Below are 17,509 nucleotides of genomic sequence, written 5' to 3' on the forward strand. Positions count from 1 at the left end.
ATGAAATGGGTTGCTATGGCCAAGCAGCCACACACAAGCCTTAGATCACCATGCGCAATGCCAACTGGTAGAGTGGTGTCATGCTCGCCACCATTTGACCCTGGAGCAGTGGAAACACGTTCTTTTGGAGTGATGAATCACGCTTCACCATCTGGCAGTCCGACGGACAAATCTGTGTTTTGAGGATGCCGGGAGAACGGTACCTGTCCCAATGTATACTACCAACTGTAAAGTTTAGTGGAGAAGGAATAATGGTCTGGGGCTGTTTTTCATGCTTTGGGCTAGGCCCCATAGTTCCAGTGAAGGGGAATCTGAATGCTACAGCATACTATGGCATTCCAAACGATTCTGTGCTTCCAACTTTGTGGCAACAGTTTGTGGAAGACCCTTTCCTGTTTCAGTATGACAATGCCCTGTGCATGTAGTGTGCGTCCACGTTGTGAGCGATCGTGAAAGAGCGAATCTCCGTTTGGGCTGATCTGTGACCCACTAGCACCTCCCCCAGTTAGAGGTGAATAGGGCAACCTCAGTTACACAGGCAAGGGTACTTTGACACACACACGGATTAAATGTACATGGAAAGGTAGTGTTTCTGAAACAAAAGAAACAGAGGTAATGAATGCACTGTACACAATACAGTAACTGATAGCACAAGTAGAGCAACAAGGCTATTAACAAAGGAAGGACTGATTTTGAATATTGATATGCTACCTGCACATACAGGTATTATTAAATAGCTCTACACAAAGGCATCATACACCAATGGTAACAGCTAACTACGAAGAACAATATACAAATGTCACAACTCACTTTGCACACACACAATTCCACAAGTCCAGAGATATGAGTCCAGCTGTTGCTCTGTGACTGCTTGAAAGAGGCAGGAATTGTGGAGTCGGGAATTGCCTGTGATTGGCTGGGCCCATGGTGTGATAAGGCCCCAGACAACCAATCTGTTTGGCTAGGGCCAGAGATGTGAAGGGTCAGTTTACGACCCATAGCCTAGCCTGCTAAGCTCCTGAGGGAGGGGGGCTACTGCAAGAGTTTGTATCCCTAAGAGAAAGCTGCGAGATGGTGTGCTAAGGGTCTCCAGCAGGGATTTCGTAACAGATAGCCTGACAGGCAGAATGTTACACATTTCCACTACTCTGCTTGTGTAGATTAATAGATGAGCCTGGTTTGATAAACTAGCAGACATCACAAATGCTGGCCTGGAGAAATGAACACTGAAACTCCACTTTAAAAAAAATATATATATTTTTAATTTGACTAGGCTAGTCAGTTAAGATCCAATTCTTATTTACAATGATGGGCCTACCCCAGCCAAACCCTAACCCGGACAACGCTGGGCCAATTGTGCGCCACCCTATGGGACTCCCAATCACAGCCGGTTGTGATACAGCCTGGAATCAAACCAGGGTCTGTAGTGACGCCTATAGCACTGAGATGCAGTGCCTTAGACCACTCTGCCACTCAAGCTTTTAAAGTAGTGTTAATTTTTGCAGCTTTTTTTGTTGTTTAGTTTTAGTCTTAACACCATTTAGTCTTAAGTCACATTTTTAGTCATTTCATCCTTTTAGTTTTAGTTATCAGTCGACAAACTCTGGACAATTCTAGTCTAGTTTTAGTCACAGCCATTTTAGTCAGGTAGTCAGTGCTTTTTTTTCTATTAAATAATGAATGTTTAGTCTACCTCTAACTTCCATTGTACACATTCAGATAGTAGGTCTAGTTGGACAAGGCTATCTCCTGGTATACCTTGGCTGGCAACATTGGTATTGTGGCAGATTGTAACCAATGCCAGCCATAATTAACCATATTGGCTTTAAAGCCATGGTTACAGGTTAAACCATTTACAGCTCTGATTTTCTCCCCATCATAACCATCAAGGGGGTAATTTGAGCTTTCCAAAAAATGTCAAGTATTATTGATCAAAAAGCATATTTTTCCCCCCCGCCCCCCCATTAGGAAATAAGCAACCGCAAGATTATGTTTAAAACGGTTTATGCATAGAATATCTATGAGTACTCATCTGTGTCTGTGGGACTGAGTTGGGCCTCTGGGGCTTGAGCTGTCAATTTACCTACAGCTGGTATTCCGTAGATGTGATGTGTGTGACCCGAGATAGACAGCCTGGCGGAGTAGAACAATCCCATATTGTGTCCAATCATTCTTGCATCTGGGAAATGGCACCGGGTGCAGGTGACCCCAGGATGGTGCCCCCGATCTGCATGTGGAGGTGGAAGCAGCCATGACTACGCATTTTTGGGACCCCTATATAAGATCTGTTTTTTTCATTAAAGGTTAAGCTCTCGGCAAAACACCTTTTAGTGTGTGGCCGACCAACTGCATTATTGTAATAATTAATCAATATTAAATAAAGGTGATTGTATGAAGAAATGAGTCTCTCTCAGTATACATCAATTTCCACAATAGGTGCAAGAGCGGCAACACAGTTGAATGAATAACAGTGCATATGGGAAACTAGAGCTTCTGATGTGATCAAAACAAAAATAGCCTACATGAAAAGGAGAGCGTAAACATTGTTTTTAGGTTAGTTACAAGACAAGTGTTCTGGCTTCGCATCAGTTCAAAAGATTGACAAGTGACTGCCTGGGAGCTGTGTGGGAGAGCCGGGCAGACCAGCTCCATCAGACCGCGCAACTGAAAGATGTTAATTCTGCCAATGAGAGGACTGCAAACGGCTAAAAAAAAGGTGACCCAGCTGCCTCCAATCCCCCCCAAAATGGAAAAGATAAGCACAGCAAATCTGGAAGTTACATGGTGCCTATTATTCCATTCATTTTGAATTGTGGGATATAGCTGCATCTTTAATAATGGCCTAGTTTGTGGACTCCGATGACCACTTGAGTTATGACTATCTGACACATTTCGATTTTGGAGTGTTATGTCTATTTAATGACACCGTGTTTCTTGTCATTGATTTGTGAACCCCAAATTTCAATGTCTTTCCCTTTTGCTTATTCTTTGTTTTTGCATTAATGCAACACGGTGTCTCATCTCTCGTGTCAAGTAAGCTCTTAATAATCAAAGTAGGATCAATTCTGTTTTGTGTCCTTGGTGGAAAAACGGTTGAAAAGAGATGTGAGCGTTAAAAACAAAACAGCAAATCTATTTTTGGAAGTCTCACTAGGCCTGCAACTACTGTAGCTCGCAAGGCTCTTCATATCAAACACATTGCTCTGTTAGATGAGATCTGGGTAGGAGTGCTCATATAGGAGCAGATTTGCCTTTTAGATTATAATGAATAAGATTATATTGATGGGGTGACCTGATTTCGGGACAGAGATGCTTTGTGGATATCCGTGTTTTAACTACAATAAAGACAGGCGCTTTGCTTCTGTGAAACATACAAAACATACCAAGAGTAGCTGCTCCACTACTCATTGGATCCAATGGCTAAAGCTTGTCTTGGAACCAGACAAACTGACATCGTTACAGCTGTGCGTGTCTGAGGTAAACTAACTCCTTGAAGGTTTATTTCTTATTTTTTAAATGATCAGAACATGAGTGCATTAGCTTTACCTGGTTTATGCCTGTTCGTTTCACTTAATTCAGGACAAAGGCCAGAGTTGTCATTTCCTCTGTTCAGTGTGTCTCATCTGTTGTCAAATTTGATACTTTTTGCAGCACATGGCTCATAATGGGATATCGGTTCTTTCTGTCACTTGTTTATTTTTCTCCTCCAGTTTCCCAAGCCAGACCCCCACCAAATCAAAAGAAGGGTATGTACTGCTACGACAGTGTGTGTGTGCGAGTGTTATTGATGAATGGTGATAAATGGTAATAGATTAACTAAACATATACATTGTGTTCGTTTCATTAAAGGCTCTCGGACTCCCATCGTAATCATCCCAGCGGCCACCACATCCCTCATCACCATGCTCAATGCAAAGGACCTACTGCAGGACCTCAAGTAAGTAGACTGTGTGTGCACGTGCATGCGCCAGGATTTCCTTTAGTTGCTGAGCATTTGTTGGCTGCTTTTCCTTCACTCTGCGGTCCAACTCATCCCAAACCATCTCAATCGGGTTGAGGGCAGGTGATTGTGGAGGCCAGGTCATCGATGCAGCTTTCCATCACTCTCCTTGGTCAAATAGCCTTTGCACAGCCTGGAGGTGTGTTGGGTCATAGTCATGTTGGAAAAACAAATGATAGTCCCACTAAGCGCAAACCAGATGGGATGGCGTATCGCTGCAGAATGCTGTGGTAGCCATGCTGGTTAAGTGTGCCTTGAATTCTAAATAAATCACTGACTGTGTCACTAGCAAAGCACCAGCTGTTTTTAGAGAATGCCAAGAGTGTTGAAAGCTATCCAAGGCAAAGGGCGGCGGCTACTTTGAAGAATCTCAAATATATAATATATTTTGATTTGTTTAACACTTTTATGATTCCATATGTGTCATTTCATAGTTTTGAGGTCTTCTCTATTGTTCTACAATGTAGAAAATAATACAAATAAAGAGAAACCCTTGTAGGTGTCAACTTTTGACTGCTACTGTGTATACAGTGTGTTCTAAAAGTATTCAGACCCCTGGACTTTTTCCACATTTTGTTAGCCTTATTCTAAAATTGATTAAATTGTATGTTTTTATCAATCTACACAAAATACCCCATAATGACAAAGCATAAACCAGGTTTTTAGAAATGTATGCTAATGTATTAAAAATAAAACTTATAACATTTACATAAGTATTCAAACCCTTTACTCAGTACTTTGTTGAAGCACCTTTGGCAGCAATTACAGCCTCAAATCGTCTTGGGTGTGACGCTACAAGCTTGGCACACCTGTATTTGGGGAGTTTCTCCCATTTTTCTCTATAGATCATCTCAAGCTGTCAGGTTGGATGGGGAGTGTCGCTGCACAGCTATTTTCAGATCTCTCCAGAGATGTTCGATCGGTTTCAAGTCTGGGCTCTGGCTGGGCCACTCAAGGACATTCAGAGACTTGTCCCGAAGCCACACATGCTCTGTCTTGACTGTGTGCTTTGTGTCGTTGTCCTGTTGGAAGGTGAACCGTCTTGTTTCTCATGGTCGGAGTCCTTTAGGTGCCTTTTGGCAAACTCCAAGCGGGTGGTCATCTGTTTTATATTATGTCATGGCTTCCATCTGGCCAGTCTACCATAAAGGTCTGATTGGTGAAGTGCTGCAGAGATGGTTGTCCTTCTGGAAGGTTCTCCCATCTCCACAGAGGAACTCTGAAGCTCTGTCAGAGTGACCATTGGGTTATTAGTCACCTCCGTGACCATGGCTCTTTTCCCCCATTTACTCAGTTTGGCCGGGTGGCCAGCTTTAGGATGAGTCTTGGTGGTTCCAAATTTCTTCCATTTAAGAATGTTTTATTGGACATTCAATGCTGCAGACATTTGTTAGCACCCTTTCCCAGATCTGTGCATGCCTTTTCCAAATCATGTCCAATCAATTGAATTTACCACAGGCGGACTCCAAGTTGTAGAAACATCAAGGATGATCATTGGAAACAGGATGCACCCGAGTCTCATAGCTAAGGGCCTGAATACTTATTTACATACGTTTTTTTATTATTACATTTGCAAAAAAAAGCCTGTTTTCGCTTTGTAATTATGTGGTATTGTGTGTGGATAGAGGATTTTTATTTGATCAATTTTAGAACAAGGCTGTAACGTAACACATTTTGGGAAAAGGGAAGGGGTCTGAATACTTTCCAAATCACATTGACTGCACTGGGCCTTTAAGACAATGGCACAAATCTAGGTAGACTGTGCCTTTTTTAGATTTGGAAAAACTAAAGACTTTTTCACTTCTCCCATTGACTTTCCAAACCCTAGTCTGGTATGCTTTGTGAGGGATTCCCAGAAGTGTTTTAAAACTTAGCGTTTATTATTGGCTTAAGTCCAGGAAGTTCCTCCCTGTTTCACTGAGTTTCTGGTATAGTGCCAAATGAATATGACCCTTAGCTACCAACCCAGTCTACTGCCCGGCTCTGTGTAGAGTTGCATTTGTAAACAGACCAAATAAAGCGTGAAAAACGGGGGGATGCTCACTTTTTTGTTGTTGGTATGTCATCTATACATATACTTGGCTATACTGTACAGTGAATGTGATAGGGGGAGTACGGTAGGTCTTGTATTGTGTGTGGAGAGGCTAGCATGCTCGCAGTTACCAAGTTTTAAAACGGGCAACAACAAACTACGGGGATGTAATTTGTTTTGGTATGTAGGCTATAGTTAGTTTGATGGGTAGAAGAAGATTGTATGACTTGTTTTGTATGCTAGTATGCTAGAAAGGAAATGGAGGGAAGGAGTGACAGCCAAGTGGGAACAATTCAGACTGGGCTAAAATAGCTGTGCTGGAAATGAATAATAACACTTCATTAATTAGGACACTTCAGGTGAAGTTACTATCACACACAAGACTGCAACATTTATCCACATGTACCAATAAACGTTTCATTAAAAAACAAGCTTCACATGTGTTGGACTTAAAAATCCCTATATTAGAATCATGTTGAAAACAACATTGCATAGTCACCATAATACTTTATTTTGCCTTGCTAACAGTAATGCTTTCTTGGCGGAGGTTTTGTATCGTATGCATTAGCCATTACTCTTCTCCCTCCCCTCTCCGTGAGGTTTGTGACGCCAGAGGAGAAGAAGAAGCAGGGCATCCAGCGGGACAACGAGGTGCTGCTCCAGAGACGCAAGGACCAGATCCAGCCCGGGGGGGCCACGCTCAGCGTCACCGTGCCCTACAGGGTCATTGACCAGCCCCTCAAACTAGCTCCGCAGGACTGGTGAGTCACCACCACCGTACATGGCCATTTGGCATCTTCGATACATACATCCCACTCCGTATCATTGACCAGCCACTGTGTCACCAGGACCGTACATGACCCTACTCCATAACCATTTATGATCTTCAATACATACACTTCACTTAGAACTGATGAGTCTCCAGGACCATACATGAACATTCATGATCTTCCATAAATACAGTGCTTTCAGAAAGTATTCACACCCCTTGACTTTTTCCAAATTTTTTTACAGCTGGAATTTAAAATTGAATAAATTGAGTTTTTTTTCCACTGGCCTACACTCAATTCCACTTTGTCATTATGGGGTATTATACAAATTAATAGCTGAAATGTCTTGTCAATAAGTATTCAACCTCTTTGTTATGGCAAGTTTAAATTGTGCTTAACTAGTTGCATGGACTCTGTGCAATAGTATTTAACATGTTTTTGAATGACTACCTCCTCTCAGTACCCCACACATACAATTATCTGCAAGGTCCCTCATTGGAGCAGTGAATTTCAAACACAGATTCAACCACAAAGACCAGGGAGGTTTTCCAATGCCTCGCAAAGAAGTGCACCTATTGGTAGATAAAAAAAACAGACATTGAATATCCCTTTGAGCATTGTAACATTATTAATTATACTTTGGAAGGCGTATTTCTACACCCAGTCACTACAAAGATACAGATAGCCTTGCTAACTGTTTCCGTAGAGGAGGACACGGCTCAGGGATTTCACCATGAAGCCAACTGTGACGAGTTAAATGGCTGGGATAGGAGAAAACCGAGGATGGATAAACAACCTTGTAGTTACTCCACAATACTAACCTAATTGACAGTGAAAGGGAAGCCTGTACCGAATTTGAAAAAACATGCATCCTGTTTACAACAATGCACTAAAGTAATATTGCAAAAAATGTGGCAAATCAGTAACTTTTTGTCCTGAATACAAAGAGTTATGTTTGGGGAAACCCAATAAAACATACTACTGAGCACCACTCTCCATATGTTCAAGCATAGTGGTGGCTGCAACATGTTATGAGTTTTTCAGGATGAAAAATAAATGAAATGGAGCTAAGCACAGGCAAGATCCTAAAGAAAAACCTGGTCTCCTTTCCACCAGACACTGGGAGATAAATTCACCTTTCAGCAGGGCAATAACCTAAAACACAAGGCCAAATATACATTGGAGTTGCTTAACAAGAAGACAGTGAATGTTCCCGAGAGGCCAAGTTAGTTTTGACTTTAATCTACTTGAAAATCTATGGCAAGACCTGAAAATGCTTGTCTAGCAATGATCAATAACCAATTTGACAGAACTTGAAGAATTTTGAAATGAGTAATGGGCAAATGTTGCACAATCCTGGTGTGGAATGCTCTTAAAGAGCAATATGTTTCTTGTACATGTGTGTGTAGACACAACAGTACTACAGGATCGACAGTACCTCACGATATTGTGGTAATGGTCGGCTGTAAATGAAAGTACTTGACCCAAATCCACATACCGCTACACCACTTGAGCAACCAGCCCCTCAACTTACCCATGGCCACAAATGACTATATATCCTCTCTACATCTGGCTTACAATGTGAAGATTGTGCAAAACTTACTCCCATTTTACTGTGCCACACATGCAAAACGGTCTCATTTTGTATGAATTGTTTTCACACTAGAGGTTGATGTTGACTGTGTTTGTGCAGGGATCGTGTGGTGGCCGTGTTCGTGCAAGGCCCTGCCTGGCAGTTCAAGGGCTGGCCTTGGCTGCTACCTGACGGATCTCCTGTGGACATTTTCGCTAAAAGTGAGATTCCTCGCACTTGCTCTTATACATACAGGGGTAGCACTTTACTTTCGACAAGGTATGTATGTCTTTCTTGTTACAAGTAAATGGTTACCCAGTTATTTCAAACTGTAAAGTGCTACCCATACAGTTCTTTGGCTACTAACCTGTGATCCCTTTAGATGGACTTATGTTAATGTATTTGAGCTAACCTGTCCAACCAATGTCTCGAAACGAGTATTGGTCCTATCTAATTGACTGTGTGTGGTTGTGGTGACCCTGCAGTCCGAGCCTTCCATCTGAAGTATGACGAGCAGAAGATGGACCCCAATGTGCAGAAGTGGGACGTGACCGTGCTGGAGCTGAGCCACCACAAGCGCCATCTCGACCGGCCCATGTTCCTGAAGTTCTGGGAGACCCTCGACAGGTGTGTTTTGATAGCACATTGTGCACATGTATGTTCATGACGCAATGGGGTTGATACCAAACCCACCTATACCTTGTTATGAAAACCCTTCTCCCTTCCCTCTTTCTATACTGGTCTATCCTTTCAATGAATTTACTTAAAATATTTCTGAAAAAATGTATTATTTAAAATTAATTCTGGAAGTGCACTGAATTCCAATTCTCTTCAATTGGGAAAATCTAGTGTTGGAATTTGATTTACTTTCTCATTTGAAATGGAATTGACCCTAACCCTGGAAGATATGTTTCCATGTAAATGTTAGCACTCTTGTACATTGAGTTAAATAATATTCTCTGTAAAAGTTTAAACTTCATATACTCTGGGGTTATAGAAATATTTGGGATTTATATTTGAATGGGATGACAGTAGAATGCATGAGCTCCTTCTGACCACATGCCATCTTCTCTTCCGGTTCTCTCTACAGATACATGGTGAAACACAAGTCGCACCTGAGGTTCTGAGCCTAGACCGTGGCCTCCTTCCTCCACAGGTCCCGTCAAGGCATTTATAAACTCCCGCCCCAAACCTAGCCGTCCTCCTCCCCACCAGGACTACCACTAGAAGAGAAAGGAGACACACGGGCCCACAACCCCCCCCCCCCCCCCACCAGCACTTTGGGGATCCAGAATAGACCCACGTGTTCAGATTGTCATTCAGGAAAATACTTTCTACCTGGTCTTCATGGTTTCCATAGATAGAAGCAGCAGATATAGTATGTCTGGACATTGGGAAGGGGAGGTTGGAGCGTCCCATGTTTTTCAAGTTCCTATGTACAATATAAAACAATATACCAAAACTATATATTTTCTAACAGTATAGCGTTTTACTGTGGAGACAGATTGAAGAGCGAGAGAAAGCGAAAGGGGGATGGATAGATGGAGGTGGGGAAAACAACTTCCCATACTATTTCCTTTGTGAAATGGATCTTGTAAATTCCATGTGAAACATGAGCTGGATAAGAAGCCCTTTGGTTCACTGCTGGCAATAAGGGATACGAGACCTCTGTCAGTTTCATTTTCTGATGTTTTTACTTCCTCACAATAGGAACATTTGTCTCTACTTTTTTACTAAGTGCTTTCGAAATGGCACCCTATTTCCTAAATAGTGCACTACAGTGCTCTATGAAGGGAATAGAGTTTTTGGGACAGAATCCTAGTTTGAAAGCGCATAGGTATGCAGTCTTATAGCCAAGGAGCATCTGAGTGACGTGCCATGCGATCCAAATGTATATATGATGATATATGAGCCAGACTTTGAAGATCAAAGAAGCTAGGTATCTTATTCTTGATGCATAACAAAGCTAATGATTCAGTGATAGATGGGTTCAAATGTTCGACAGTAAATTCCAATATTTGCGACTTTTTTTTTTGGCAACTGCGCACCACTTTGGTCACTACATGACGATGTAAAGATTTTTAGTTATTTTTAGTTGGTGTTGTGCAAATGAAAGGAATGATGGACATTGCTTTATTTGATGTGTTCACAATGCAAATGGTTAATAAAAGTTGGTAGACGGAAAGTGTATCGTCTGTGTTGCAGTTTAAATCTCCTTTGGCTTTCTTTACCATGCAGAGTTGGGTTTCTGTTTGGACTTGAAGTTTTTCCTGCCCTCATGATCTGAGCAGGAAAAAATCTGGGTACTAGATAGATAGATGGGAAAACTACTTGTAAAGGCATACGGTTTTTGATTGAGCTGTTTTTTTCTTCCGTAAAGTCAGAGGACGATTGTACACTTTCAGTTATAAAAAGGACCATCTTTTCGTATTTTTGATAAAGTTAATTATAGGTGTAACTGTTAGGCTACTGTTGCTTCATGCGTTGTATGCGTGTACTTACTTTCACTCTGGGTAGGTACTTTCCATGCCGTTACCGTTACTTTCCAAGCAGGAGTAAAGCGCACTGCTCCAGTTGTTGCCGTAGTAGACTATGTATTACAGTCCAGATTGTTATAAATATTAGTTATTTATTGTGTAGGCTTCTAACCTACTTGAAATAAAGTAATGCGAGAGAAAATGGCCACGTAGTTACCACCGCACCGGCGACACGACCATCAATTATACACAGTACGAAGAACTTTGAGTCGGCAGGCACAAAACTAGAACATTGAGCACTGACCGCCGGGTTATTGACTAGTCCATCTGCCACGCAAAACGGTCTTGAGTGCCAACAAATCGGGCCGATTCGCTTTCCATACACCCACTTATTTCGACACACCCGGTCGCCATATTGGGATGCAGCTACCCCCTTCACGAAGATGGTCTAGCTAGCTAGGGTTAATTAAGGCTGCAGTGCATTCGCTTTCTCATTCTACAGTTACAAATAACTCCATTCGGGAATATTAAAAAGGAGCCTGCCTACCTGTTGGCTCGGGGTCGTTGTAGCCTATCCTTCTCCCTTTAATTTAGAGTTTTGTAATTTTAATTCCATTTTACATTGATTTAGATATCTAACTGTTGCCACACACTGACATGCTGACCAGACCGCGGGTGCTTCTGCCAACGCGCGCATGTTGATTTTATCCCCCACACCAAACACGATCTGGACACGCAGGATGAAATATCAAAACGAACTCTGAACCAATTATATGAATTTAGGGACAGGTCGATAAGCAAATATTTATGGCAATTTATCTAGCTAGCTTGCTGTTGCTAGCTAATTTGTCCTGGGATATAAACATTGGGGTGTTTTACTGAAATGCTCAAGGTTCTCTACTCTGACAATTAATCCACAGATAAAAGGGTAAAACGTTTTCTAGTAATCTCTTCTCCCTTGGACTTTATTTGGCGGTTGGCAACCAATTTTAAGGTGCATTACCCACTATCGACGAGTTTGGACCTCAGTTCATCTTTCTATCACCAACGTGGGTATATGCTCCCAGGGGCGAAAATCTGATATCAACTTTGGAGGGGACAATTACATGAACATTTCTCAAGAGCAGTTCCTGAGGGGGACACCAAAAGTAGTGCTGTAACACAGCCTACGTTGTAATATGTTACATGTATATTGAGGAACCATAATTACTACTACTGGAAAGTTGATAGGTACAGTAGTTAACTGAAGGGTTGTCCCAACTTGTTAAAATGTTTAAATCATTATAATACTACTACTAATAATGGTTATAGCAGCGTTCCTTATCAATCCAGTATGTATGCAGGTATTTGTATTTACAACCAGCAATAGCAAGAAAGGCCTGTAGGTTAGGGTGACCAGACGTCCCCGTTTTCGGTGGCCCCGTTTTTAACTGTGCATTAAAAACAGACCGCAAAGTGAAAAAAGACCGGGCAGCAGAGCCTACCGGTTGACGTCTCAATCACGTTGTGCTTGTTTAGGCCAACAGAGGGGCCTGCTCGCTATAGCAGCTTCATTCACTCTTCTTCTACTAACTATTTGCTCGCGATAGTTTTAGAGAAAACTGCTGTGGAAAACTCGGCCAGAAGCTAGCAAGTGTCAAGTGAATCCACAACATCACCACAAACGTCTTTTCAAGCCAGGTAAATTACAATCGTTTGAGATACTAGCTAGTGATGTTATATCACAATTTATTATATAGGTAGATGGATCTGCCCTATAAGGTTTTAAATAGGTTATGCTAGCTAACGTTAGCTATGTAGACTAACGTTAAGTTAGCTAGCTACTGTTATGGTAGCTAGGTTAAAAAACGTTCACATGTAAACATGCAGTGGACGGGCTATTTTGAAAATGTGATTATATTAAATGAATGCACAATTAATTATGAGAATATTTTTGTAGATACAATTTTAATGGTTTGGCATTATAAGTAGTGTGAAAATATATTTAGAAATGTTCATGGATAACATTAGTAGTGGAGAGGAGGAAGAAGAGTGGAGACAGAGGAGGAAAGGTAAAGATATGGTAACAGAGCCTGACAATTTATTATTCCAAACAATGTTTTTGATATAAAATACAAATCTGATTGCCCGTGTTGAAATGCCCTCTGTCACCACATTCTTCAAGAAGGTAGAGCCTTCCCAAGAAGAATATGGTTTAGCTGTGCAAGAGGGTGTCTTTGCATACCACACTATGTGACACAATCATAGTTACAGATCTATGGACTGCACAGCACAACTGACACGGAAGCTTTGTGAGCCAAAGTTTACATGTCCTAGGACAAAATGTGACACCATAATGAGTAACTTGTTAGCAACATGGGCAACTACTTTGCTAACACAGGACCTAGACCAGGTTGAATTTGTGTCCCTGTCCATTGATGCGTCCAATCATGGACATTTAAAGCTGCTGCCAATAGTAGTCAGATATGTAAGATATATGATGGCAGCGCATCTATGGAAACAAATCTGCTTGATTTTGTTGAATTGAATGGAGAAACAACAGAGGGAATTGCAACTGAGGTCCTGGTGGTCATCCAAAAATGTAACCTGGAAAACATTCTCTCCCGACAACAAATACCAACTTTGGAGGACTGAATAGGCTGAGGAGGGTCAATGTCCATACCAAAGTTAAAAATGCTCTGCAGCGGGAGGTGATTGGCTTAGGTTGTCCTGCCCACATCATAACACAGCCAGAACAGCTTTGGATATGATGTTGAGTACCTGCTCACAAAGATATTTGGATATGTTCATATTTTCACCGTCAGAGTAGAAAGACTGAAGGGCTTTTGTGAGTTGTTGGCCAGAAGTACCATAATATTTTAGGACACAGCCATGTTCGCTGGCTGTCCATGCTCCCTGATCTAGAAAGAGTGCTGAAAATGTATGTGCCATTGAAATCCTTTTTTATTTCTGAAGACAAATGCCCTGTTTTCCTGTGAACAATGTTCGAAGATCCACTGACTGAACTTTGGCTGGCCTTTGTCCATGGAAACTTGACTGTATTCAGTGACACGATCAAGATGCTTGCAGGCCAGGACCACTGTGTGCTGTGGAGTCAGCTGCAATTCTGAGAAACATTGAGGCAAAATTCACTGCAAGACGTGATGACAACTTCATTCCAGTTTTTACTTCTGAGAGAGCTAGAGGAAAATGGAGCCATGTCTAAAGAGAGCTTTCTCTAAACATCACAATCATTCTTCACTATGGCTGTGAACTACTTGCAAGTGCTTACCTAGAAGTAATGCACCAGTCGAGAGAGTGTTCTCCCAAATTAATGATCTATGGACAGCAGCAAGAAATAGGTTCACTGTTCCTACCATCAAGGCAATGCTTATTGTGAAGATGAACTTCAACCTCCCCTGCCAGGAGTTCATTGAGAAGCTGGCCAAAGACAGAGCAATCCTGATGAAGATACATTCTTCTGAGAAATATACAGATTAGGTTGGTAGAAGTATATTATGTAATTACCAATCTCATCAGCATCTTATTTCTTTATTATGTTAAGTATTTCACATATATTATTGTCTGTTTTTTAAATTTTTGCTTATGTTCTCTTCTGCTCTTAGTCTAGCAGGACCACTGAATGGCTGTTCAGATCGGACAGTTCTGTCTTGTCTGTAGCGTTTCTGTAATATAGTTGTCTTCTCTGTATCACAGTGTGCCTGTTAGACTAAATACATGAAACCGGAATTGTCAACCATTTTTTATTTCATAGATAAAATAACATTGGCTATTTTAATTATATATTGACCACTGAACTGGAAATGTCCCCGGTTTTCATTTCAGAAATCTGGTCACCTTACAGTAGGTGGTAATGGTACTGTACACTGTATGGGTGCAGGTTTCATAAATACAATGAACATGGTGCGATCTCATCTCAAAGAATCTCCATTGAGAACCATCACAAAGTTGGTCTCTGCACTGAACTGACCTTTTTATTGAACTTTTTCTGATTCATTTATATAGTCATTAAATATGTGCCACTGGTTTGAGTCTATTACAACATCTTTACAAGAACAAAACACACAGAATAAGTACAGTTCTAAAAGCAAAATAACTACTTCAATGAAAAACCCAAACAAATCAACCAAAATATTCTTCAGAAATACTTAGTTATTGTTCAGTCAGTGTCTCAACTCTTCAAACAACAGCTATGGACAAGTATGTCACACAAAGTATGCAATTTTAAATTAAATAATTAGTAAGTGTACTGTCATGTACTAAAAACTACTAAACAAAATAACAAATATCATACTATACACCAGGGGTTCTCAAACAGGGTAGGTGGACCCCTAGGGGTCCCTGGTGTAATGGCAAGGGGTCCATGAAATAAAAAAAGTGTAATGAATGTATTCAGCAGCACAAGGATTCCACTAACTTTACATATAATATAGAGGGGGTGGAGGTCCCTGAGGACCACTCAAAACCTTGCCTGCCTTTACTCAAAATATGCAGGGGTTCCAGTACTCAAAAAAGGTTGAACCACTGCTCTACACACTACTGAACAAAAGAACCGAACATATGTTTGAGGGTTTCAATGGATCCAACAAATTGCTGGCAGGTATTTTCCCTCAAGACTGTCTAGCCTGTCTTTATATACATTACAGACAAAATTCTGATCAGCACCTCAACTTGGTCAACCAACCCCCACACCTACACTGGAAGCCTCCTGAGGACCTCTGCTGCCTCTCAACTGCTGCTCCAGGGGTATTTGTTGCGAAAGAGAGGGAAATGCAATGAAAGAGAATCTATGTTCAGCCCAGGGTACTGATTTAGAGACTCATCCAACTCCCCCATGAGAAGCACTCTTTCCAACTTTTGCAGAATGTTTAGACTGTCCTGGTCAAAACGGTCACCAAACTGAACCTCCACTCCATCCAACACTTTAAAAAATGCTGCTCTATAGTTATCCACTGCTTTGCCAGCAAATCGTCTTGAGTGTGTCTCAATGGATTCAATCAATGTTGTTGCTTTCTCATACAGTGCAAGGTAGCTTTCTTAATTTCTGCTGTTTACCCCACGCGCTGGATAACTGGACACGGATTGGATTTAGCTGGTGTGCTGTTACAGTTACACAGTGGCGGTGGGTTTGGCAGTTTTGATGTGCTGTGAATTTTACAATGGCTTTTCTCCAGTTCCTAAATCCTGCACTAATGAAGGCAGCATCCACTCTTTGGCCAAAAGATGGCTGGCTTGAAAACCCTTGGCTACAGTGAAAACACAAAACTCCTTTTATTGATGGATTATAATGTAGGGGGGAAATCGCGAAACCATCTCTCTTGAAACGTCAACACTCTGTTGGCAAGAGTTTGCGGTTCTATACATTGTGGGTGTGGCTGATATGGTTTTGTGCCATCACTTAGGTAACTGGACAATGCTGTGCCACTGTCCCCTATACTGGTGCAGCTGGCAATAAGGGTGACACCTGGTCCTGCCGTGGCTATGCCACTGACCCCTATACTGGTGCAGCTGGCAACAAGGTTGACACCTGGTCCTGCCGTGGCTGTGCCACTGTCCCCTATACTGGTGCTGCTGGCAACAAGGTTGACACCTGGTCCTGCCGTGGCTGTGCCACTGTCCCCTATACTGGTGCTGCTGGCAACAAGGTTGACACCTGGTCCTGCCGTGGCTGTGACACTGTCCTCTGAAGTCTCTCTCCCTGGCTCTTTCCCTTTCACCACCCTCACAGTCTGTCTCCTAGAAAATAAAGGTGTTTGCTGTACTCCTAACTCCCGGTACCCAAAACTACACAATTATTCACAACAGCAATACCATTTCCTTAAACTGGTGACTGAACTAAGATTTGTTTAAGTTGAGAGTGGGACTTTCTAGCCCCTGCTATCTGCTTGCTTGCTAACCCAGTCTGCTAACTGCTAAACTGCCGGGTCCTGGTCTGCTAACTGCTAGCTCTTGCTAACTGCTTGCTTGCTAACCAGATCTGCTAATTGCTAGCCCTAGCTAACTGCTTCCTTGCTAACCCGGTCTGCTAACTGCTAGCTTGCCCTGGTCTACTAACTGCTAGCCCAAGCTAACTGCTTGCTTGCTAACCCGGCCTGCTAACTGCTAGCTTGCCCTGGTCTACTAGCTGCTAGCTTGTTTAGCTCCGGCCTACTAACTGTTAGCTTGTTAGCCTGCTAACTGTCTGAATCGCTGTGTCCCCAGCCAGCCCAACCACTCACTGGACCCATATGTTCACTTGGCTACGCATGCCTCTATCTAATATCAATATGCCTTGTCCATTACTGTCCTGGTTAGTGATTACTGTCTTATTTCACTGTAGAGCCTCTAGCCCTGCTCAATATGCCTTAACCAACCATGTTGTTCCACCTCCTACATATGCGATGACATCACCTGGTTTAAACATCTCTAGAGACTATATCTCTCTCTTCATTACTCAATGCCTAGGTTTACCTCCAATGTACTCACATCCTACCTTACCTTTGTCTGTACACTATGCCTTGAATCTATGCTATCGTGCCCAGAAACCTGCTCCTTTTACTCTCTGTTCTGAACGTGCTAGACGGCCAGTTCGTATAGTACCCTTATCCTACTCCTCTGTTCCTCTGGTGATGTGGAGGTTAATCCAGGTCCTGCAGTGCCTAGCTCCACTCCCACCGC

At 42.1% G+C, this 17,509-nt stretch overlaps 2 protein-coding genes across 4 annotated transcripts in view; one reads left to right on the top strand and one right to left on the bottom strand.

The window, feature by feature from the left end:
- The window catches only part of LOC139387437 (parafibromin-like), a 59,832-nt gene extending 49,272 nt beyond the window's left edge, over nt 1-10,560 (top strand). The window contains exons 13-18 of the mRNA XM_071133611.1: nt 3,711-3,746; nt 3,850-3,937; nt 6,632-6,793; nt 8,496-8,596; nt 8,861-9,002; nt 9,466-10,560. Coding sequence (XP_070989712.1) covers nt 3,711-3,746; nt 3,850-3,937; nt 6,632-6,793; nt 8,496-8,596; nt 8,861-9,002; nt 9,466-9,502 — 566 coding nt within the window. The 3' untranslated portion in view covers nt 9,503-10,560. The remainder of the gene's footprint in view (nt 1-3,710; nt 3,747-3,849; nt 3,938-6,631; nt 6,794-8,495; nt 8,597-8,860; nt 9,003-9,465) is intronic.
- The window catches only part of LOC139387438 (beta-1,3-galactosyltransferase 2-like), a 34,071-nt gene extending 22,781 nt beyond the window's left edge, over nt 1-11,290 (bottom strand). The window contains exons 1-2 of one of the 3 annotated variants that reach the window (XM_071133615.1): nt 10,878-11,290; nt 2,084-2,227 (exon numbers count right to left, since the gene is read on the bottom strand). The gene's annotated coding sequence lies outside the window, so the exon portion shown is untranslated. The remainder of the gene's footprint in view (nt 1-2,083; nt 2,228-10,877) is intronic. The other 2 variants (XM_071133614.1, XM_071133613.1) reach the window with 2 other exon arrangements.
- Between the last annotated feature and the right edge of the window lie 6,219 nt (nt 11,291-17,509).

The sequence above is a fragment of the Oncorhynchus clarkii genome, chromosome 28 (assembly GCF_045791955.1).
Source record: "Oncorhynchus clarkii lewisi isolate Uvic-CL-2024 chromosome 28, UVic_Ocla_1.0, whole genome shotgun sequence".
Classification (NCBI taxonomy): Eukaryota; Metazoa; Chordata; class Actinopteri; order Salmoniformes; family Salmonidae; genus Oncorhynchus; species Oncorhynchus clarkii.